The sequence below is a fragment of the Prionailurus bengalensis genome, chromosome D2, assembly GCF_016509475.1.
Source record: "Prionailurus bengalensis isolate Pbe53 chromosome D2, Fcat_Pben_1.1_paternal_pri, whole genome shotgun sequence".
Classification (NCBI taxonomy): domain Eukaryota; kingdom Metazoa; phylum Chordata; class Mammalia; order Carnivora; family Felidae; genus Prionailurus; species Prionailurus bengalensis.
Window position 1 is genome coordinate 57,157,115 of NC_057351.1, and position 23,964 is coordinate 57,181,078.

Below are 23,964 nucleotides of genomic sequence, written 5' to 3' on the forward strand. Positions count from 1 at the left end.
AGTGAGATATTTTGAGGATTTGAAATAAAGTGTATCTAGAGTGGCTAGCACACAATAGGTCTAAGTGAACAGTAGCTCATATTAATATTATTATTGTTATAACCATTATCATTATCAGCCTTCAAGGTCTAAATAAAATGTTATTCCCTCTGCAGAAATGCCTTTCTTCCCTGAAATTTCACAACATTCTGAACATGCTATCATTTTGATAGGATATTTTGTTTATATCTGTCTTACTTATTGTTTGGTGAATTCTTCAAAGGCAGGGCCTCTTCTTAACCCAGCCAAGCAGATATTGATTGAAAGTCTACTACGTTCAATGCTTTTTGAACCATATCATTATGTCACAAAAAATTTGCAGATTTGGTTATGGAGAGACAGAATACTCAAGGTGGGTTATGGCCACATCATTAGAACAGTTGCTCAGAAAACAGATTTGCACATGCTGAACAGAGCAACTGGTATATTCTTCCACTTTGTAAATTAAGAGACACTTAAGGCCAGAGAATTTTCCACTATGGCCCTAGCATGTCCTTGTCTCCCACAGCTGTTCTCCACTCTTAATAAAATCAAATTGCCCAAACAATGGCTGCTAACTCATACATACAATTCCTCCCTCTTCTGAGAACTGTCTTGATCCAACTATTCCCGAAACCAGCTGAACTTCAGCTAACCCCTTCTGCTAAAGCCCTATTAAAAACTTCTGCCTTGTTTCTCCAAGTTAGAACACTCCTTCAGAACCTTTTCTTGCCTGGCATTTTTGAATAAAGGCTTATGCTAACGTGCTCTGGTTGATTTTCTTTACTACAGAAGGCAGTAAACTATAATGAGAATAGTATTTTAAAATCTTAAACCAATGTATTTAAATTTTTTATTATAAAGTATTTCACTGAAACAGAAGAATACATGAAATAACCAATTTAGTTTTTATTTTCTGTAACCAATTTTAGCTTTATTCTCTGTAAATCTTGTTGCCCTTCAGCTCCTTTTATATTAAATCAAGGACATGCAAGCTTCTTTAGAAGGTCATAAACCACTTAGAACAGAAGGGTCAGTGCTCAGCTTTGAGTTTCAAATTCGCCTAAAAAAACCTCAGTGAGGCAAAGTATTGGAAAACAGATTTTGTTAAGTAGACCCCCACCGCCCCCACCAAATTCTTAAAGCTTTTCTTAACTAGCAAAGCTCAGCAATGTGAACATAAGGTTTCACTGGAGGCCTTACAATGAAGAAGATCGAGGATATGACTTAGAGAAAGTTTTGAAGGGATGAGACCAGGTTTAGGAAGTTGTCTGGATCACAGAAAAGGGACCTAGTCCATCCTGAGTTCTCAGGCCAGGAAGAAGGGGAGACTGACAGAAGAGCATACATGTGTTCCACTTGGAACTCGGGGTTCCAGGATGGGGGTAACCTTACATATCAACACAGATGGCAGCTACAGTGGCACAGAAATGGTGGCTTGGTGTGATTCTGCAAAGGGAGGGCCTGAGTCAGTGCTTCCTATCTGCCATGGCCTCCACTTGGCTACAGGGGATCTGCAAGTTCCCATGGGCTCTGTGAACCACACAGAACTGCTGAGGGGACCAGTGTTCTAGAATAATCTTGGTGATAGTACAAGGAAGTCCCAGAGTATGGGAAGCTGAGCATGCAGCAATAGGAATGCCAATGCTCAACAGCTGCTGCCAGCATGAAGCCAAGGAGGCCTGGCAGCACCCACTACACCTCAGTAAATACCAGGTAGTGTGTCAAGTAATTAGGGAGTGATGACTGAAGGTCATTGAGTAACCCAATGACAGCACAGGAACCATGCAGCCCGTCCCCATTACCAGCATATAATGTCAGCACCCCTTTGTACCCAGATGGCATCTTAGAGGAAGAAAAGAAGGAGAAAGAGATTAAAACTCTGAAAAGTCTGTGAAATTACCAGGAAGAAAAGACTGAGCTACCTTTAACTGGCAAGTTGATTTCTGTTGTTTTGTTACTCCCAAGTACAGTTAGGGGCCAGGAGTGATCAATTAGTGAAAGAAAGTTGTTTTTGTTTTTTTTGTTTTTTTTGTTTTAATTATCTGAGTTGTAGAGTATAAATTCAAGCCCTCTTGTTAAAATAGCACAGTGGTTAAGACAAAGTGACCCAGGGTCAGGCTTGGGCTTCAAATCCTGACTCATCACTTTTAGCAGGAGTAGCAATTCTTTTCCTTTTGGTTTCTAGACAGTGGTACATCTCTGTGCCTTACGAGAAATCAATGCTTGATAAAAGAAATCTAAACTCTCTTGAGTGTGACAGCCTTTCAGATGTCACAAGACAACCGCACATCACCTGCAAGTCTGCCCTTCTTTCTCCTACTTTCCCCAGGAGTTTCCCCCATGGTCATACCATCTGATTCACGGTCCCCTCACTGTTCAGATTGCTCTCCCCAGAAGCACTCACGAGTTGTCTATGTTCCCTTCACACCACACTCATTCCATGCTGGTGCACATCATTGCTTCACATGACTTCTCCTTTATCCTCACTTTTGATTGTAATGGTTCTTTCCATTACTCTTGAATCCTCATCTTTGACTCAAACCCTTTATGGAATTACTGCAGAATTTAGCCTGTCAGGAAAAAGCCTTGTGGCAGCTGTGACTCAACTACCCACATGTTCACAATTTTCTCTGCCTTGTCTCCATTTAAACAAAGAGATGAGCTGAATTAGAAGGTCAGCTGTAGGGTCCAAGTCCCCTGATCACTACTTCTCTATAAAGCAAGAGTAGAAAAATAAGAGAGAAGGCAGGGCTGTCTGCATGCCTAACACCAAAACCCAAAGACTTTCCTCTTTCTTCTAATCAAAAAAGATAACTTTCCATTCTATCCATTCCCCTTTAAGAAGAAAGAAGCAACCATGCTGCTAATGGGAATCTCTGGTTATACTTCCAGGGGTCACATCATTTACATACTATACTGTTTAAATATCGCTCCCTATTTTTTCACTTTTGAAACTCTCTTTGCAGTTAGTTAAAATCTGTACCCCAGGATTAGATACTCCCAGAACTAGATGCCAACTTCATTCTGATATAAATTTTCCTTTACCAGGGAACATGATACTTACGACAAAGTAGTTCCTAAAATTAGTACAATGTTAGGGAGTGAGTCCTAGAGCTAGAATGCCTGGATGTGAATTCGAGCCCTCCACTTGCTAACCAGGATGGAAGTCACTTAATCCCTCCGTACCTGTTTCTATCTTTAGAAAAGGGCAATGAGGGGGCGCCTGGGTGGCTCATTCAGTTAAGTGTCTGACTCTTGGTTTCGGCTCAGGTCATGATCTCATGGTTCATGAGTTTGAGCCCCCCTACCCCGCACTGGGCTCCACGCTGATGGTGCGGAGGCTGCTTGGGATTCTCTCTCTCCCTCTCTCTTTGCCCTTCCTCCTCCACTCTTTCATGCATGTGTGCTCTCTCTCTCTCAAAATAAATAAACTTTAAAAAAATTAAAAAAGGTAATAATAAAGTCACCTCAGTATTGTTGTGAGCATTAAATGAATTAATAAAGTGCTTAGACCATCTCATCAATCTAATCACAAAGGAATTTGAATGATGCAAACAGACTTTCGACAAGCTATAGTAATCTTCTTTCCTATAAAGTTGGACCAATAAGCTACTAAGTTATTTAGATACAGAATACTGAATCAGAAGAACCAGACTTGACTTCCTGACATTGCCACTGGCTAGCAAATTATTTGTCATTTCTGTTCTTCATTTCTTCATCTGTAAACATGAGATAGTAATATTACCTGATAGTTACTGAGAAGATTATAGGACAATTTACATGGAGCATGATGTAAATAGCAAAGCATTATACAAATGTAAAAGATTGTTATCATCATTAATCATTATTATTTGTTTCACATTTCATTGGACACCTACAGACTTCTATAAGACATCCTGCCTCCTAGAAAGCAATAGGTTACTTTCCTCAACTCTTTTCTAGACTCAAAGGAAACCTCTTTGCATTTCCTTGACATTAGAGCATTTGGTATTTACTTCAATGTACTTGTAAAACACTGCATGGCCCAACTGCCACAGTCAGAACTTGCCTATAATGACTGTGCTTTAGTTTTGTCTGTTCGAATGTCTGATCTCTTCAAGAAGTGGGTTTTTAAAAAAATGTTTTTTTGATGTTTATTTATTTTTGAGAGAGAGAAAGACAGAGTGCAAGTGGGGGAGGGGCAGAGAGAGAGAGAGGGAGATACAGAATCCTAAGCAGGCTCCAGGCTCTGAGCTGTCAGCACAGAGCCCCATGCGGGGCTTAAACTGGCAAACCAAGAGATCCTGACCTGAGCTGAAGTCGGACGCTTAACTGACTGAGCCACGCAGGCGCTCCAAGAAGTGTTTTAAAATGGCAAGGGAGAGGGGCACCTTGGTGGCTCACTCAGCTAAGCGTCTGACTTCAGCCCAGGTCATGATCTCACAGTTCCTCAGTTTGAGCCCTGCATCATGGACTCTCTGCTGTCAGTCCAGAGCCCACTTTGGATTCTCCCCCAGCTACCCCTCCCTTGAATGTGTGGTCTCTCTCTCAAAAATAAATAAACATTAATAAAGGAGTAAATAAAATAAAATGGCAAGGAAGAATAAATGCTTCTAGGAAGGTCTCCTGTAGATGAATGGTCCAAAATGCATTTATGACTTCACATAAACATTATGTCTTTTTCTAGGAAAGGAACTTGAGCTTCAATTTCTTTTGCTTTGGATCTCAGACTCCATCTTGCCTCTGGACTCTATGCTCAAAGACTACAGTCTTATCTGTGGTCACTTATTTCCTTGAGTTATCTGCAAAAGTTATAGTCTAATTTTAGCCAAACCTTTTTCACCAGTAAATCTTGATATCAAAAGCAAAGGCTTTGTCTACATTCTCTGGGAAATGAGTACCATCTCATATTTCACAGTCCAGGACTATTGCATCCTCAGGAATAAGAATGACCTGCTTTGTATCACATGAGCCATGCCAACTAGAAATCACCTAGAATATCTAGTCTCCATAACTTTATTAGGTTCTCACTCAAACAAAATCTCTCTGTTTCTGATTATTTTGCCCCAGATGTACCTGGAGCATACTTTCAAGCTGAATCTCATTTTCTTATTTCCTGTCCATATTTCCAACTTCCCCAGACCCCCTGGATAATTTATCTATTGTGCTAATATTTGCAGTTAAAGAAGTATAGACCTGCTCCTTCTTCGTCTTTGGGCTCAGGAAATATCTCCAATCATTTTTCAATCATTTCTGGTCCATGGAGAGCCAAAACATGCCTTTTCTGGGGAAATTTAATCCACATGTTTATGATTAATTTATATGTAAGTCATTAAATTGGTGTTTCTAAGACATTTCATTTGGCAAGCTACCTCTCTTTCACTCTTTGAATCCCCTCTCAAGTCTTACTTGAGTTGGTATGGAACCACCACTTCCAGGTGCTTCTCAGAGTTGAAAGAACCCAGAATATATCTGAGATGCCATTCTGTTCATATTGTAGTTGATACACAGCTGCCTGAATGGTTGGTGTCTTACAGTGTAGAGAATGATTAAAGAATTTATAATCAGTGTCTCTTTAGGCAGCAGCTGTAACTGTGCTTCAGAGTGGGGCATGGCTTCTAATCACTTATTCACCCCAAATTCAAGCTCTTTTCAATGTAATTCAGCCAACTTAATAATCTTTCCTTATGTACCTATTATGTGCCAGGCACAAAAATTGGTAATATTCTTTGCCTTCAGTTTGGGTCACTGTCTAAAAGGAGAGACTGACTTATATATTTATAACTATGATAGATAGCATTGTATAGTGAGAACCAAGTGTGACATAATCAAAGTGCTACAAGAGAACTGGAGTGGGAGATTCCTACTGGGGACATTAGAAAAGGCAGCAATGGAAATGGGCTTTGGAGCAGAGTATGGGGTATGCTGAAGGCAACAATGAATAGGTGATTCTAGCAGCAGACATGTAATCTGGGAGTAAGGGGGTGGAAACAGGACTATAAAAGTAGGGCAAGTCCAAATTATGGGGAGCCTTGAATGCCATGCTTAGGAATTCAGGGCACTATGTAGGCAATAAGGATTCAACAAAGGTTTTTGAAGAAGGTGGATGACATGATCATGACTCTAACACTGTGGAAGACATACTGGAAGTAGGAGAAGGTACAAGCAGGAGAAACATGATGAGGCCACCATGATGATCCAGACAAGAGCTAAAGAGGTGCCAAAGCGGGGCGCCTGGGTGGCGCAGTCGGTTAAGCGTCCGACTTCAGCCAGGTCACGATCTCGCGGTCCGTGAGTTCGAGCCCCGCGTCGGGCTCTGGGCTGATGGCTCAGAGCCTGGAGCCTGTTTCCGATTCTGTGTCTCCCTCTCTCTCTGCCCCTCCCCCGTTCATGCTCTGTCTCTCTCTGTCCCAAAAATAAATAAAAAATGTTGAAAAAAAAAATTAAAAAAAAAAAAAAAGAGGTGCCAAATGATGACAGAGACTAACAACAGTGGATGGCTTAGCTTTGAGACACATTCCTGAGATAGATTACAAAGGGCTTAGAGATGACCAAAATATGAAAATTAGATGGGCTGTGAGTGATCTCCAGGTAAATAACCAGAACTCTATGGACCCCTATTTCATCAACAGTAATTTAAAGATAGTATTTCCAGTTGTTTTAAGGATTAAGAAACATGTTATGAAACGACCTCGTTCCTCTCATACAGTAGGCTCTCACTTCATGGTAACTCAGAAGATGAAAATGATAATGAAGTGTATGAACTAGGATTTCTGGAACAATTCAACACCCATGCTACTGGGTCTCTGAACCTTTTGTGTATTCTATGCACAGGTCTTTAACATACATGCTGTCTATAAACATCTAGTTATTGGCTCATTTTAAAGGCAACCAGTCATTACTGAGAGGTGTGGTAGTTAAAGTGATCATTAGCAAAAAGGCCATGTTTCCTAAAGGGAAGCTGAACTGCTAAGTAATAATCAGAAACACCTTTAAGACCAGCTGTGGGTAATTAGCACATTTGCACCAGTGATTCCCTACTCTGGTTTGAGACAACCCAATTCAGCAGACAATTTTTGAGTGTTTATTAGGTACTGATGGTGTATTGGATGCTATTGGAGGTAGAAGGATCAGTATACTCTCAAGGAACTTATATTTTAGGAAGGGAAATATGACAAGTTTGTAAAAGACTACAAGCATTTGTAGATAACAGCATGCCTACTAAATGCATAAAGGGATACGGATAAAATGAGATTTAGGAGCAGGAGAGAAAACATTCACTTAGAAGAATTAAAGAAAAGTTTCCAGAGTTGATCAGTGAGATGGACCTTCAAAGAAAGCTGTACTTTTTTGCTGGATGGAGATGTTGGGGAAGGCAACTATGGGTGATAGAATTCTAATCATGCACTCACACATGCATTCCCTGTCTCATCCAACAAACCTTTACTGAGTGCCAACTACATTTAAGGAAGACAGAGATTACTAAAATAAAGTTTGTGCACCCAACATTTCACAGTCTCTTTCAACTCCCATCATGGGAGAGGAGAAGAAAGAGATGAACAGGTGAATTACAATACAATATGCTCATTATTTTATTTATTAAAAAAATTTTTTTTAATGAGAGAGAGTACCAGTGGGGGTTGGGCAGGGCAGAGAGAGAGGGAGACACAGAATCTGAAGCAGGCTCCAGGCTCTGAACTGTCAGCACAGAGCTCAATGTAGGCCTCAAACTCATGAACTGTGAGATCATGACCCGAGCTGAAGTTCGGCACTTAACTGACTGAGCCACCCAGGTGCCCCTGGTCATTATTTTATAAAGGTCTTGCTGGTATCAACTTTAATTAAATGCCATATATATTAGGGTTTTCTATAGAAACAGAACCAATAACCAATAGAATGTATATGTGTGTCTGTCTTTCTATCAAAAGCTTGATTTTAGGTAATTGGCTCACCTGACTGTGGAATATGGCAAGTCCAAAATCTATAGGGTAGGCCAGCAGGCTGAAGACCCAGGGAAGAGCTATGTTGAAATTAGAGTCTGAAGAATTCTATCTTGCTCAGAGGAGTTCACTTGTGTTTCTATTAAAGCCTTCAACTGATTGGATGAGGCCCATCCACATTATGGAAGATAATATACTTCACACAAAGTCTACTGATTTAAATGTTATCTCATCTAAAAAGCGCCTCTACTGAAATATCTAGAATAATGTTTGGATAAATATTTGGATACCATGGCCTAGCCAACTTGATATACAATATCAATCATCATATTGTATGAGACAAATGGAACAAATTTGGTCCCAGTCTCTATCAATCAGATTAATCAGAGTGGCTGATAGAGTAGCACCCTCAAGTGTAAATTTGAGTTCAGCCAAGAACATGTAAAGCCAAGAAGTGGATTATTGGGAGACGCAGTTGGCCACCAGCCCCAATTACTGCTGCATGCTCTCAGTGAGTGTGCTACATTGCCAAGTTTATGTCTTCTGACAAAGAGCAGCTAATATAGCTACTCACACACCAACTAAATGGGTCAAAGTGACCACAGACAAATAGTCCCCTCTTTTGCGTAGACATTTCTCCAAAGAAAAGTCATAAATGGCCACTAAGCACATGAAAAGATGCTCAACATCAGTAGTCATTAAAGAAATGCAAATCAAAACCATAATATACCACTTCACATCCACTAGGATTCTTCAAAGTCAGTGTTGTCTAATCAAAAGACAGACAATAATAAATGTTGGTGAGGATATGGAGAAACTAGAACCATCATACACTGCTGGTGGAATAAAAAATGGTGAAGTCACTTTGGAAAACAGTTTGCAATTCCTCAAAAAGTTAATGCATGACTCAGCAATTCCACTCCAAGGTATATGCCCAAGAGAAATGAAAACATGCCACATAAAAACACTTGCACTAAGGTTTAATAGCGGTATTTTTCACAATGGCCAAAAGTAGAAACAGCTCTAGTGTCTATCAACTGATAAATAGATAATAAATTGTGGTGTATCCACACAGTGAAATATTATTCAGCAACTGAAGGGAATAAGGTATTGATACATATTATAATATGGATGAACTTTGAAAACATCATGCTAAGTGAAAGAAGCCAGTCACAAAAAAACCATATATTGTGTGATTCCATTTACATGAAATACATAGAACAGGCAAATCCACAGAGATAGAAAGTAGAGTCGTGGTTGCCAGGGGCTGGAGGTAAAGAATGAGGGGTGACTGCTAATAGGTATGGGGTTTCCATTTCAGGTAATATTTGAAAACAGACAGTAGTGGTGGTTGCACTACTCCATGAATACACTAAAAACCATTGAACTATACACTTTTAAAGAGAATTTTATGGTAAGTGAATTTTATCTCAAAAAGCTGTTGTTTAAAAAAAAAACCCTAAATGAATGTAAATGCAAAGATTTGCTTACTGGTGGGAAGCTATTCTCTCCCTTAGTGCTCCAATCCTTCCCTTCCCTTCTATCCCAACTCTAGCTGTTTTAAGAAGAAAAATGACTAGAGGTGGGACTGAGGTTTCCCTGTCTCCATGGGGACTGAGAGGCATGTGTATGTGTATCTCAAGTATGTGAGAAACTTCAGGGAGGAAGGAACTCAAACTCTCATGACTCTGTTAGATACAAGTTCCCAAGTCACTATCCTATTCATTTTGTTGGGGAGGAGGGCTCTTGAATTCAACTAATAAGATTTGGGCAAGGTTCCCAGTAGGGAAAATAAATCTAAAGTGACCTTGTGGGTAAGGCTCATGGGACCAATTCAATGTCCTGTTGTGGCTTCCAACATACATTCCCAACTGAATATATATTGGCATTGATGTTTTGCATGCTTGTGCCGTGAATGCTCATAATGTCCACAGGGGATTGTCCTGATTGAGGAGAGTCACATGTGGAGAAGTAGTGGGACATTTAGTGGGAATATTCACATGTAGTAGGACATGTAAATCATTCCCCAACCCACCTACTAATTCCATTTTGAGTGGTCCCAGGAGGTGAAAGGGAAATCCCAAACTTGATGAAGGTCTAAAAGGTAGCATGGATAATTAGAGACGTAATATCTCTCAATACTATAGCCCTGTGTGTACAGAGGAATAGGACCTGGAAATTTATGGCAGATAATCACCAACTGAGTCCAGTTGTTACCCCTACAGCCCCAGCTGTTCCAGACATTGTAACCATACCCGAATCCCACTGCAGGGACTGATGGCACTTTGTATGCTGTCATGGATACCACCAACACCTTCTTTCCTATTCCATTTGGCCAGAAGGCAAGGGTCTGGATCGATTCATATTCATGGCAAAGCCTCCAATACATGTTTGCAGTAATTCCCAGGAGGTAAGATTAACGAAGGGGCATTAATGATCTTTTGTCCTTCAGAGCCATCTTGGAATCTTCCTCAAGAACACAAATGCAGGGTGCCTGGGTGACTCGGGTGGTTAAGCATCTAACTCTTGATTTTGGCTCAGCTCATGATCTCGTAGTTCATGGGATCGAGCCCCATGTCAGGCTCTGTGCTGATGGTACAGAGCCTGCTTCAGATTCTCTCTTTCCCTCTCTCTGCCCCTCCCTTGCTCATGCTCTCTCTAAGTAAATAAATAAACATTAAAAAAAATAAGAACACAAATGTCCCAATGTGGCTCTCCCAAACAATTTACTTGACTTCTGGATCTGGATCTGCTATCCATCATCAAATGGCTAAACATTAGAGGATGGTCCAGCTCCTGCACTACTCATGGTTCTAGGGTTTTAAAGGTTCTAAAGTGGTCCCACTATCAAGGAGGTAGACACATACATATATAATAATGGGGCAAAACGGTAACTGCCTTAAGAGAGGTAGACCCTCTATATTACTCTTTCTTTTTTTAATGTTTATTTATTTTTGAGAAAGAGAGAGAGACAGAGAGAGACAGAGCATGAACAGGGGAGGGGCAGAGAGAGACACACACAGAATCCAAAGCAGGCTCCAGGCTCTGAGCTATCAGCACAGAGCACGACACAGGGCTCAAACTCGCAAACCATGAGATCATGACCTGAACCGAAGTTGGACGCTCAACCGACTGAGCCACAAGGTGCCCTATATTGCTCTTTTAATACATTCAATATAGGCAGTGAAACCAACCTGCTGCTGCATGAAATTGAAATTTCGTTCCTTTCCTTTTTTTTATTTCATTATTCAATAAAAATGGAAATCTACAAGAGTCAGCCACTGTTAAATCCCGGGTTTTATCTCCTGGATCATTTTATTTTACCTTGAAGCCAGCCTTTCTGCTTCCTCATTGCCATTTCTATCTGCCTTGCCTGCTAGCAGATAGAATTAACCTGAATTCTTGACTTAACAAAGCTGTGGCAGGACCACAGGGATAAAATGAAATAGTAGTGAAGAGTCACAGAACTCAGAACCACTGGCTCTACCTTGCTGTGTTCCCTTGGGTAAGCTGCTGGACCTCTCTGGGCCTCATTTTTCTTCTCTGCCAAGCAGGATGGGTATATCCTACCTGCCTTATCAGGGAGTTGGAAAGGCCACATGAATTAATAGACGGAAATAAGCTGTGGAAACTTATAGTGGGCCTTAAACAATAAAGTCAAAGAAGCCAAAGAAGAAAACCATTATTATACAGGTTTATGGAATATGAAATGATGTTTTAAAGGGTTTTGAAGATTCTAAAACAATCTACATGTGCCAACTAACATAATTGTAACTAAAATTTTTCATGTTACTTACAATTTGTAAATAGTAATTTATAATTTGTAAACCTACTTTTGGGGATGGCTGTTTCCCACATGTTCCCATCTTTCCGAAGATGTAAGAATTTCATCCAGTTGCAAGGAATAAGTTTCATATGTTTAGAATAGGTAATAATGATCACATTATTATGTACTTACTAAGTGTCAGGCACTATTGTTAAGCCCATGAGGCACAGACCATTAGTATCCCCATCATACAGATGATGGAAGATGAAGAATCTCCAAAACATGATGCAGAAAGTAGACAGAAGAGTTGGCATTCACATCCAGATCTGTCTGACTCCAGAGCCCCATCTCTTAAGCACCAAGCTCCACTGTCTCCCAGTGTGCACACAACACCCGACAGTAAAAGCCTGCCTCCCATATTTCCATCACTGAGCAGTGCACTGCAGCCCCTGGAATCCCAGTCACTAAGCATCTTGAGAGTTCAGTAAGGACTGCCTATGAGTGGGAATTATGGGGGATATAAATACAGGAGACTAGGAGAGGTGGCTTCTGTTTTCAAGAAGCTGACACAGAGGAAATTCAATGTAACCAAACAACTCTAATAACAAAAGAAAATGATAACTGCTATAACAGGGCTACAGGAGCCTTAAGAAAAGAGGGATCCCTTCCTGAATGATTTAAAAGTGAAATAGTGCTATTTTATTTTAAAGGTTTTATTAATATAAGTTCAGCTGGGAGGTCTGTCTGAAGATACAGGTATGGAAATCTCGAAGACGAATCAGAAAACATCAGAGCTAAAGGGGGACCTCAGATGGTCACATTCAACAACCACTTTTGAGATGGACCCAGAGCACCCAGTGCCCCAGGATGAATGAGTTGGTGGCAGAACCTGATATCAGATCTAGGACTCCTGCTTTTCCTTCTGTCCTAAGACACTCCTTCCTTTCTAGCACCACAGGGCAAGGAGCTTTCTTAGGAGCAGGTATTCTTTGGGTAACTAATATTACAAATGTCCACTCCTGACATGTTGCACAGGCCTTCCCCAATTATCCCTTCTAGTCTTTTCCCTCCAGCCAGTACTAATGTCTCCTACCCAGAGATCTGGCTCTGGAGATACTGAGCGAACAAGACAGACCTTCACATACATCACCTATCAGCTACCTCTCCAAGGTTCTATGTGTTACCTCTCCAAACAGATTGCAAACATGGAGAGAAAGAACATGTCTTTATTCTTTATGTCCCAGAGCAACTGAAACAGTGCTTTGCTTTAGTGTATGTTACAACACCCTAAGCATGAGGACATAAAAAATTATCACTGAAATTTTTAAACAGACACCAAAATAGAATAGTATGATGAAATCCTAAATGTTCACTGCCAGCTTCTGCAAGTATCATTATTCCGCCATTCTCATTTCAAAGCCTGTTGAGAGGTGACTTGGGCTGTATGTGGAGATGGCCAGGTCGGTGGCAGAGAAATACAGTAGGCATGAGGCTCAATGAGGATCCCAGATGTAGGGGCACCACCATGATTCTCACAGAGACTGGAAGCAAAATGGTTTGCCAAGTGTAGAGTAGGAACCAGGTATAGGGGGATCCCGAGATAAACTGAACCAGGCAGTTCACTGGCTGTCTCTGTGCCTGGCTACGGGTGGACCAGGATTCAGGGTGGCCTTAGAGGCACTTCATGACCTCTGACGTGCCGCTGAGCCTCTCCCCGCCAGCAGCCTTTGCAGATTCTACTCCCTCTGAGAGAATGCTGCGCTCTTTACCTGCTCCCCCAATGGCCGGCTGCCTCCTCCGGTTTTCTATATCCTCTCTCCCCATTATTCTCCAACTGAGCAGCCTGCTTGCTTCCTACACACCATTCTGAACTTTGTAATTAATTATTTGCTATTTTACTTGTTTTAGTCTCCACTACTAGACTGTAATCTCCAACAAGGGCAGGGTCTCGCCTTTCTCCTTCATCTCTATGTCCTCAGAAACTAGAACAGTGTCTGGCAAATAATAGTCAATGAACATTTATCAGATGAATTTATGATAGACAGTATTAAAATTTTGTTAATATCTTGATAGGTGAAGCCAAAGTTAAGTACAAAAGAGAAAAGGGGAAGATAATTTCTATTTAATCAGGGTAAATAGAAACTTCTAACCCAGTGCTTCTCAAATCTGGCTGCATATTAGAATCACTTGGGGAGCTTTAAAAAATACCAACACCTGGTATTCTCTACAGACCAAGTGAATCAGAATCCCTGGTGGTGGTGCCTAAGCACAGGTATTTTTTTAAAGCCCCCTAGGCGACTGTAACGTTTGTAGGCTTGAGATTCACCGTTCTAATGAAGAGAGGCTATAAGGATTTTGACGTCAAGACGAGAACAGTGAATTCCGGAGTAGAAGACAGGCCTGCTCAAGTTAAGTTTAAAGTGAGTCAAAATGATGTGTTCTATTTAGTCCTTTCAATGATGGGGCACCTGGGTGGCGCAGTCAGTTAAGCGTCCGACTTCAGCCAGGTCACGATCTCGTGGTCCGTGAGTTCGAGCCCCGCGTCGGGCTCTGGGCTGATGGCTCAGAGCCTGGAGCCTGTTTCCGATTCTGTGTCTCCCTCTCTCTCTGCCCCTCCCTCGTTCATGCTCTGTCTCTCTCTGTCCCCAAAATAAATAAACGTTGAAAAAAAAAATTTCAATGCTTAAAACCAAATCAGAGATTGATAATAGTTGAAAGTGAGGTAGCTAATGACAGATAGATTTTTAAAAATTTACAGTGTATATTTAAATAGGTATTAAAAACAAAATTCCTGTGTATTTATTCTATCTCTATTTTAAAAGACTCCTGCTTTTATCTACACAACAACAAAAACACAATTGAGTTAGAAAGAATGTAATGTATTCTCTTTGGCTTTCAGGTCACTTCTATCAGAGTCCTGTTGGTTCCTAAATGTCATAACCAGACCTCATTGTGCCCGTAGGTTTTCAATAGAATGCTTAAGAAATAACCTTAAGTTTGTCAAACTGTGGCGGTCGCAAACGATCTTTCCAACCCACCGAAGAGCATTCTATTTTTTCTCCCTTTTCTCTTCCCCCCTCCCTCCATTCCTCTCTTTCTTGTCAGATTATTTTTAAACAATGTCCTTCTCAGTGTTTTAGGTGAACTGATGAGGTTAGGTGAGGTGCGGCTTCTCTCATTTCCAGAGCTTGCCTTGCTCCTCCATCATGTGAAGGCCGCTCTGAGGATGGCACCCGCTCCTGAACTCAAATGCTGTGCGGCTATAATTGCTTCTTCTCCCTAATTTATTTAGGTTGCCGCACACCTTCCCGTAGCTGAAATCCCTCAGAACTGCAATCTGGGAGCAATATAAATGGTTGATGGCAGTGAGAGATGTTCAATTGTTGCTTCTCAGTGATTCACGTAATGTGCTGTCATTAGCACTTTGATGTGACATATCATGGTTGCCAGGGCTTATTGGGCCATTTATAAATACCAAATGAAGGTGTTAGAGTTGGTATTGCAGTGTGGTTACTGCCTTCATTGCCTTCACTGGGAAAGGTTGGCAGCGTCTTCTCAGGAGGAAAATAAATCGTAATTTTTAGTTTGTCTTTAACCATTTGCAGTCAATCCCTCTCAAGGGCAAGAATCACGCTTCCTTTTTTTGTTTCTCTAGTTTTCCTGTAATTTAATTTTTGCAAAAATATCTACTTTTCGTATGATAGTTACCATTACTTTCGTTGATTTCCAGATTATCTGTACAAATAGTCAAATGAATACTATCTCACTACAGCTAAGTCATGTCATTAATGATAATTATCACTATGACTTACAGAATTTTACACTCACAAAGTGACTTTATAAACAATAACGGCAGCTAACACTTATTGAGTACTTACTATGTGGTAAAAGACACACAGGCATTGGCTTGTCCCATCCTCTCCAGCAATGCTATGAGACAGACACTTCTGTTGCCCCCATCTTACAAGGGGAGATTGACGTTTTTTTGAGGGTTACTAAGCTAGTAAATGGTGAGGCTGGGTTTGAAACTCAGGTCAGCCTGATTCCAAAGCCAATAGTTTTAAGTACTGCTTTCAAATACTCCCCACTCCCCACCCCAGCATAGTTAGGCCCCCTTTCCAGAGCCGGAAACACAGTGCTGCACCCCGTGCCCGTGCCTTCTGACTTCACACGCAGAGCTCTTTCTCCAGCCCGAGGCAGCCTGCATCAGGCTGAGCTGGTGTAAGTGCTCAGGTGTGTTGCTCACATCCCATGTGCACCGCTCAGGTTGAGAACTAAGCAAAGGATGAGGACTGGTAGTTCAAAATCAGAGGGGCTTCCATTTAAAGCAGTTGAGGCAGAAGAGCTGCCAGCCCGGTCTGATGGGGCAGCCACAAGCTCTGAGCTGAGAGGCCAGGGTTTAGAGGCACAGAGGAGGAAAGAAGCAAGTCACACCTGCTGGGCATGCAGCCCGGGAGCTATGGCCACTGACATGAGCCAGCCTGGATCTCAGTGATTGATGGCGCAGCGGTGGAAGCCCTTCTCTCAGCGGCTGCGGGGCCCCACAAAGAAAGGCTGCTCATGGAGAAGTCTTTGTCAGGGCCTCTAATGAGAGGATTGGGTTTCACATCACAGCTACCCCTAAACAGGTACATTCTGCTTCTTTCATCTTCCTGATGGCTCCCACGGGAAAGAAAAGAAAAAGAAAGGAAGGTACACCAAGAAACAGGTCACAGGCTGGTTTGGCTAGGGTTTGTACCTCCCCCGCCCCACCACCTCCAGGGCTGTAGCTTTGAAATGCTTTAATTTTCACACACCCTGTGTGGCCACTGGACAGCAATGGGAAAAGCTTTCCTAAGAAATTTTTCATAATCCATCTGCCACGACTCTGGGAAATTGATGCCCTGTCCCTTTGCACATGCTATTGCCTCTGTTTGGAAGATTCTCCCCAGACCCCAAGCTCTTCTTCCTATGGCTAACATGTCTTTCTCCTTCAAGATCCAGCTCAGGCATTGTCTCCTCCAGAAAGCCTTCCTTGATGTCCCATTCCTGCCCTCCACCCAGGCTGGCTTCTGTTCCTCTTCTGTCCTGCTAAAGTACATCTGCCACAGTTCCTGCTGACTCCTCTGTCCTCCATCCATACTCTAAGCTCCTTGATGGCCAGGACAGTGTCCCCAGGGCCCATCACTGCATCTAGCATACAGCATAAGTGTAATGAGTGTTTATGAATAAATGAATCATGAATAATAAATGAATTAGGCTGGGATAATATTTGCTTAATTATTTAAAGACTTAATTCTTTCAAAACACGATTTTTTTCTTTAAAATATAGCCTTGGGGTGCCTGGGTGGTGCAGTCAGTTAAGTGCCGACTTTGGCTCAGGTCATGATCTCATGGTTGGTGAGTTTGAGCCCTGTGTCGGGCTCTGTGCTGATAGCTCAGAGCCTGGAGCCTGCTTCGGATTCTGTGTCTCCCTCTCTCTCTCTCTCTCTGCCCCTCCCCTGCTTGCACTCTGTCTCTCTCTCTTTCTCAAAAATAAATAAACATTAATCAAATTTTTTTAAATACTAAAAATAAAAAAAATGCCTTAGGGATGTCTGGGTAGCTCAGTCAGTTGAGCATCTGACTCTTAATTTCAGTTCAGGTCATGATCCCAGGGTCATGGGATCGAGCCCCACATTGGGCTCCACACTGAGTGTGGAGCCTGCTTAAGATTCTCTCTCTTTCGGGGCACCTGGGTGGCTCAATTGGTTGAATGTTTGACTTTAGCTCAGGTCATGATTTCGTGGTTCGTGAGTCTGAGCCCACATCAGGCTTGCTGCTATTAGCGTGGGGCCTGCTTCGGATCCTCTGTCCCCCTTTCTGCCCCTCCCCTGTTTGCATTCTCTCTCTCCCTCCCACAAAAATAAATAAACATTTAAAAAAAGATTCTCTCTCTCTCTCTGTGCCCCTCTCTCCCCTTCATATGCTTTCTATTTCTAAAATCAAAATCAAAAAAAAATTTTTTTAAGCCTTTATTCTTTTTCAGATTAAAAAAGCAATAATGCTGACTATAGCAATTTTACATATAAAAGAAATCCACAAAGAAGAAAATTAAAACTGTCTATAATCCCACTACCCAAACAAAACCACTTTTAGATATATGAAGAGATTCCAGTAATTTTCTGTGTGTATAAATATATATGAAATCAGAATCCTATAATCAGAATCCTATTGTCCTATCTAATTTTCTCAAGGAACATAACAGTATCTTTTGGAGCTAGATAGAAAAGACATTTTTTATTGCAATTTAAGTGATGAAAAAACTGGTACCAACGATACACAGCTAATTAATGGCAGAGTTAAGAACAGTACCTATGAATCCTGTCATTGTCCCAGGCTCCTGCTGCTCCCTATGCGGCCTCCTATGTAAGTGGTGTTGTTCTTACAAGAAGAAATTGTGCATTAATCCAGCATCAATGGAACATGGGTTTGTAACTGGACATTCTCAGGAAAGAGACAGACTGAAGCTAATCCTGTGTCTGTGTCGTGGCTGTGCAGTGCATCAGGGGCACTGTCTTACATGTTCAAGGAAAACAAGGATTCAGCACTTAGGATCTCATCCCTGTGACAGGCTAACCAGCAGAGTTAGACAGGCACCATTAAGATTCAGAATTTCCTTCCAGTAACCAAATGACACCTGAAGGCGGGGCTTGGAGCATGTTGCTGTGGGAACCAGAGCCATAGGCTCAATGCCACCATAAACTAGTGAGTAATATTCCAGTCTATGACCACTGACTATATCCTAGTATACAGAACGATGTATACAGTAAGTGCTCAGTAAATGTGCATTGGGTTGAACTGAATATTATTATTCAGCAGTGACAATCAGCAAAAAGAAGGTTACAGCAAATATAATTATCACCAGCACTACACCCAGTAGAGAAAACACAGTCCAGTGGGAACTAGCTTTCTGTTTTATTCTAGAAGACTAAACTGTAATCCCCCAAACACAAACACACGCCAGACTGTTAGCTCTGCAGATGAGGGAACCATATCTTATTTATCTCTGTGTCCCCAGAATACCTAGCACAGAGCCAGACACATTTGAAGTGTCAATGTTTTTTGAATTGAATTATATTTGCTCGGCTGGCGTGGGAGTTAAAAAGATGTTGACTAGTAATTCACCATTCCCTTCCCTGGAAGCTCTGTAAATCAAGCTCTTAAAAAAAGCACAAGCTAAATTCCAAAACCCTCTCGTAGGAGAAATGCCCACGGCTGGTGGGGTCTGGACTATGTCCACCAAATGTGCAGATCTCTTCTGCACAAACATCACTTACTCCCAAGGGAGCCCCTGACTGGCTGACTGGCTGTGGAGACTCACACGTTCCCTCTTTCCCAATGGCAGGCAGGTCAGGGGAAAGGGGTGGGAGTTGGTGATGAAGCACTGCTGAACTAAATGTTCTTCTCTTCCCAGGAGAGGGAAAATCTCCAACAGTAGGAGTGTTGGCACTTTTCTAGAGGAACAACCATAAAGAACATGGGATGTAGCTGGAAATGATCTTTTGTGAAGACAAGTTTCTTTTTTAAAGGGCCACCCTCACCTTCTCTCTTACCTTAGACTGGAGCAGCACTATTGGAATGGCTTTGTCAGAGCTGCTAGAATCCTACAAGCCGGTATCAAAGTTGACTGGGCAGGTGGAGGCGTAAAATGGGATATGGGCTGAGCAGCCACTAGGCCAAGATCCTCACTTTTTTCTAAGTTTATCTAAGAGCAGCAACAAAACAGAAACAAAAACAAAACAGTATTTGCTAATAAGGTCTTTTCCTTAAATGCACTGAGCTGGGTTTGAAGAAACTGGAATGGAGAATACTGGTTTTTCTGGAAGACAATCAAAACACAACTCATGAATCCCCTAAGCTTTCAACAAACTCTCTTGAAGAGTTAATCACAACGTAAAATCCACAAGTTTTTACTGGCAATGTTCGGTCATCAACTGCACAACTCTCTGAAGTGGCAACCAGTATGACTCCCAGGTCTGTCTCCATTACCCATTCCAGAGCCTGCTGGCGAGGTCTGTTTGGTGCCCTGGTCTAGCCTAGGAAATTTTTTCCAGGGTCAAGTTCTCCCAGCTATCAAGTTCTCAACTTACAAGGTGCAGAATTTATTAGCACAAAGAAAGATAAAAAGAAAGCCTGAAGCCTGCTACCTTAAGTGCTTTCACACTTTATCAGAGTGTGGTGTTTCTAGGAATACAGCTGCCCAGCTTACTTGAGCGGTTGTGCTGAATCAGTGGGACTTACTTTAGCTTGCCATGAACTCATGTGAGCTCTGCTGCCACCACCTATCAAGTGAGGTCTCTTGTGCTGGGCTTGTAAAGGAAGTCCCCTGCAACAACACTCATTTGGGGAGAACCAAAGCCATGAGGACTTGCACCTTTAACCTACACACAGCCAGCAAAGGTGCACAGAGAACTGATATGGAATCCAGGTTTGTCCAACTCTGGAAATCAAGCCTGTCTAGTCACCCGAAGACCATCTTTTTTTAGCTTAAGGTTTTCTTCTCTCCAGGTCCTTAAGATGCCCATTTCCATCTCCAGACCCAAATGAAGCAAGTATTGGCCTCAGACCACAGGACAGACACAAAAGAGTACCTCAAGGAAGAGAGAAGACAATCAGATGTAGAACTAACTACAAAACTCTGAGAGCCCCAGCTCCCTGTACTTGTCTGACCTTGGACAAGCCACTTAATATTTTCACAGAGCCTTAGTTTCTCTTCAGCAAAATAAATATAAATAGTTCTACTTCTCTCACCAGCCTCTCTTCAGAGCAATTACAACCAAGTGCAATTACCTTGTTTATATGTTTATTTGACATTTTTCACTATGCTTCATTAGCTTATAAGCTCCAAGGGTTCAGGAACCTTGTCTGTTTGGTTCATCAAAGAGGCCCTCTGCCAGGAATAATTATCAGCATGTAGTACATGATCAGGAGGAGTGAATGAAATCTGAATGAGGAAGGGAGGGGATAAAGGCAAGAAGGGAGGACAGAGAAGAGGGAGGACAGCATATATGGAGCATTATTGAGGTACCATACATGAAAGTGGTCTGTACATTATTATTACAACTACAAATAACAGCTGATGCATTAATTATACTAGATCTTTTAAAAATATAAGCTAGATTGTATTGTTTCCCTGCATAAAACCCTCCAGTGGCTTTTCATACTACATACAATAAAGTCAAACTCCTGTTAACTGACAAAGCCCTATGTGATCTATGTGGCCTCATGTCCAACCAGTCTCCCCCTTCTCTTGTCAGGCCCCCATCACTCTGGTGTCCTTGTGTTTCCTCAAACATGCCCAGTCCATTCCTGCCTTGAGCCTTTGTGCTAGCCCCTTCCCCTACCTGAAAGTTCCTCTACAAAATCTGCATGGCTGGTTCCTGTCATTGGGCTCTTGCCTTAAATGTCACCTTCTCAGAGAAGCCTTCCTATACACGCATTCCAAAAGAGCCCATAATATCTTCTTGTTATAGTACTCTATTATTTGTTTATTCATTTATTTATTATTAATCTCCTCCCCAGTGCCTGATGGGTCAATAAATATTTATTTTTGTATGACATTATATTTGTTTAATGCTGACACCTCATAGAGACTTTTCTAATTATTTTGTTTTATCTCTACAAGCTTATGAGCTCAAATAAACAAACTGAAAATTCCCTCTGCACTGTACATTAGCTTGCCCCCCCACCCCGCCCCCAAACACACACACTTTCAGAGAGGTATCCTGGCCTGCGAACAAAAGCGACTGTGCTAATCAGTTTTAATACTTGTGATTTGACTGGAGTTATGTACAATCAGTGATATAATCATTACCGAGTACTCTAATCTAGAGGGACTCTTTGGAGACATGAAAATGGTACTGTTGGGTGCCACACTGGTCTCTGTTCTGGGTTTGGAGGCCTCCTGGCTCAGGGCAGGGGTGAGAGTGAGAGGAATACATGGTAGAAATAGGCAGAAGGAAGTAAATGGCAGACACCCACTGATTCCACTTGGGTTTGCTTAGTGTGAACCCAAGGGCAGCACTAATCCTGTTGGAAGAGCACTGGATAGGGTGCAGGGATGGGTTCTAGAGCTGGCTCTACATCTCCCTTCCCCTCCTCCTACCTGGACTATCAGCTCCTCTGTTTTTGTTTTTTTCATTTGTTTTTCATTTATTTATTTTTGAGAGAGCTTGAGAGAGAGCGTGAGCACAAAGTGGGGAGGGGCAAAGAGAGAGGGAGACGCAGAATCCGAAGCAGGCTCCAGGCTCTGAGCTGTCAGCACTGAGCCTGACATAGGGCTCGAACTCAAGAACCTTGAGATCATGACCTGAGCTGAAGTCGGCTGCTTAACTGATTGAGCCACCCAGTGCCCCTCAGTTCCTCTGTTACCGGAGATGCGACCGGATCTCCTCAAAGGGGAACCCCAGCTCTCATAGTCTGTGAGCTAATGAGAGGAGTCTGACCTTTCTCCATGACCACGATGTCTGTGAAAAGGATAATCCCTGTAATATTTCTGATGAGTGCAGCTTTCTGGACTAAGTGGGATCTCTCTGATTGGTCAATACAGGCATGAACCAAACTAAGTTCTCTGCTCCTGCCATTCTTCTTTAGCCTTCCTTTTCCCAGAGAAGCTGGTGTTCTGGGCAAATCCCCTCGTTATCACATAGGGATCAACACCTAACTGTAAGTGCACTTAAGCCACTCCCAAGAGATGGGTTCATACTGCATCTGATCATGGCCAACACGCTCCCATCTGCTTTCAACATGTTGCATCTGACGTTAACTAATGTCTCCTATTAGCATTAAAAGAAAACAATCTGGAAAAATTCACTCTCAAGCAGAGTTCAAACAGGCCACAAGTAGATGTGGAATCTCAACTGCACAAGGTTTGTTTAAATAATGGTAGTAAACAAATCTATAAATATATAAAAATTCATATACATATATAAATGTATATATGTATATACATACATGCATATTGCATAGGTGTGTATATATAGATGTGTGTAGTGAAGCCAAAAGTCTGTGAAATGGGTCAAGAGAACAAAGACATGAATGCTTTTGTCCAATTTATGAAATTAACAGGTAACAGAGGGAGGAGAAACATTCTCCCATTGTGGAACAAGGTATAGTCAAAACAACTGAATCACATGGAAAAGGAGTTAGGAATCTTTATCTCACACTTACTGGTAATGGGTTGAAATTCTGGTCCACAAGGTGATTGTATCCATGGTCAAAAAATGAGTGTCGTATCACAACGTCAATGCCCTGATTGGCCAGCATTCCTAAAGTGTTCAACCATCTAAAAATCAGGAAAAAATGCTACATCAATACATCTTAAAAGTGCCATATAACAAGCTTTGTCGGGATTGGCTAACACACATGCATATACACCAACACCCACCATGAAATTTACCTAGTACTTTAAAGGAGAAGATTATTTTAAGCAGTGAGTACATAGCTGGAAGACACTTTAGGGATTTTCAAATCCAGCCTCTTCATTTTATAGGAAAAGAAGCAGAGATCCAGAGGAGGAAAATGAATTGCCCTTGGTCATAGAATATTTTGTTGCTAATGACTTACTCCTATAAAGAAGTAAAATTAAAAAAAAATGAACTAACTAAAATGAATACCCTAGCCACTTGTAAGCCTAATTATCATCCCCCCACCCCCTGGCCATGGGACACAATCACAGGAGCATGCACACCATACTCTCTGTCACTCAAACTCCTCTGCTTGCACCCTATCACCATACATGTACCTTTCCTGGGACTCTAACATACTCTTATGACCTATCGGTTCAAGAAGGGGTCAGCCATTTGCATCCCTCATATATCACCGCCAACAGTCAATAAAGTAATAATTTTCCTTGGCACTATAATTAACCATGCAGAGATTCAAGTATGCTACCATTACACATATCACAATGAAGGACCTGCATTGCTCACACATTATCACATATTCCACTATGCCAAATACCCACTTTCCAGGGCATGCTATCCTTCAAAAGTACTTCCCTCTTGGTTCTTCCAACACCCACTGCTAACTCTGCCTTTATTATTTATTCATTCAATTTGTTCATTCATTCACTTATTCATTTAATTTTCTTCTGTATTCCAAATTCTGAAACTTAGGGAAATTTCTAATTGTAAGAATATATGTAAGATAAATGTGACTGGGAGCTTCAGTCTTCCGGTGTAAAAGATAAGGCATTTCACAATCTTTCCTGAGCATGTGCATGAGCCTATAATCTGT

At 41.7% G+C, this 23,964-nt stretch overlaps 1 protein-coding gene across 1 annotated transcript in view; it reads right to left on the reverse strand.

Moving 5' to 3' along the window:
- HPSE2 (heparanase 2 (inactive)) overlaps window positions 1-23,964 on the reverse strand; it is a 663,935-nt gene that overhangs the window by 106,157 nt on the left and 533,814 nt on the right. The window contains exon 9 of the mRNA XM_043597217.1: window positions 22,897-23,011. Within this exon, the coding sequence (XP_043453152.1) occupies window positions 22,897-23,011 (115 nt within the window). The remainder of the gene's footprint in view (window positions 1-22,896; window positions 23,012-23,964) is intronic.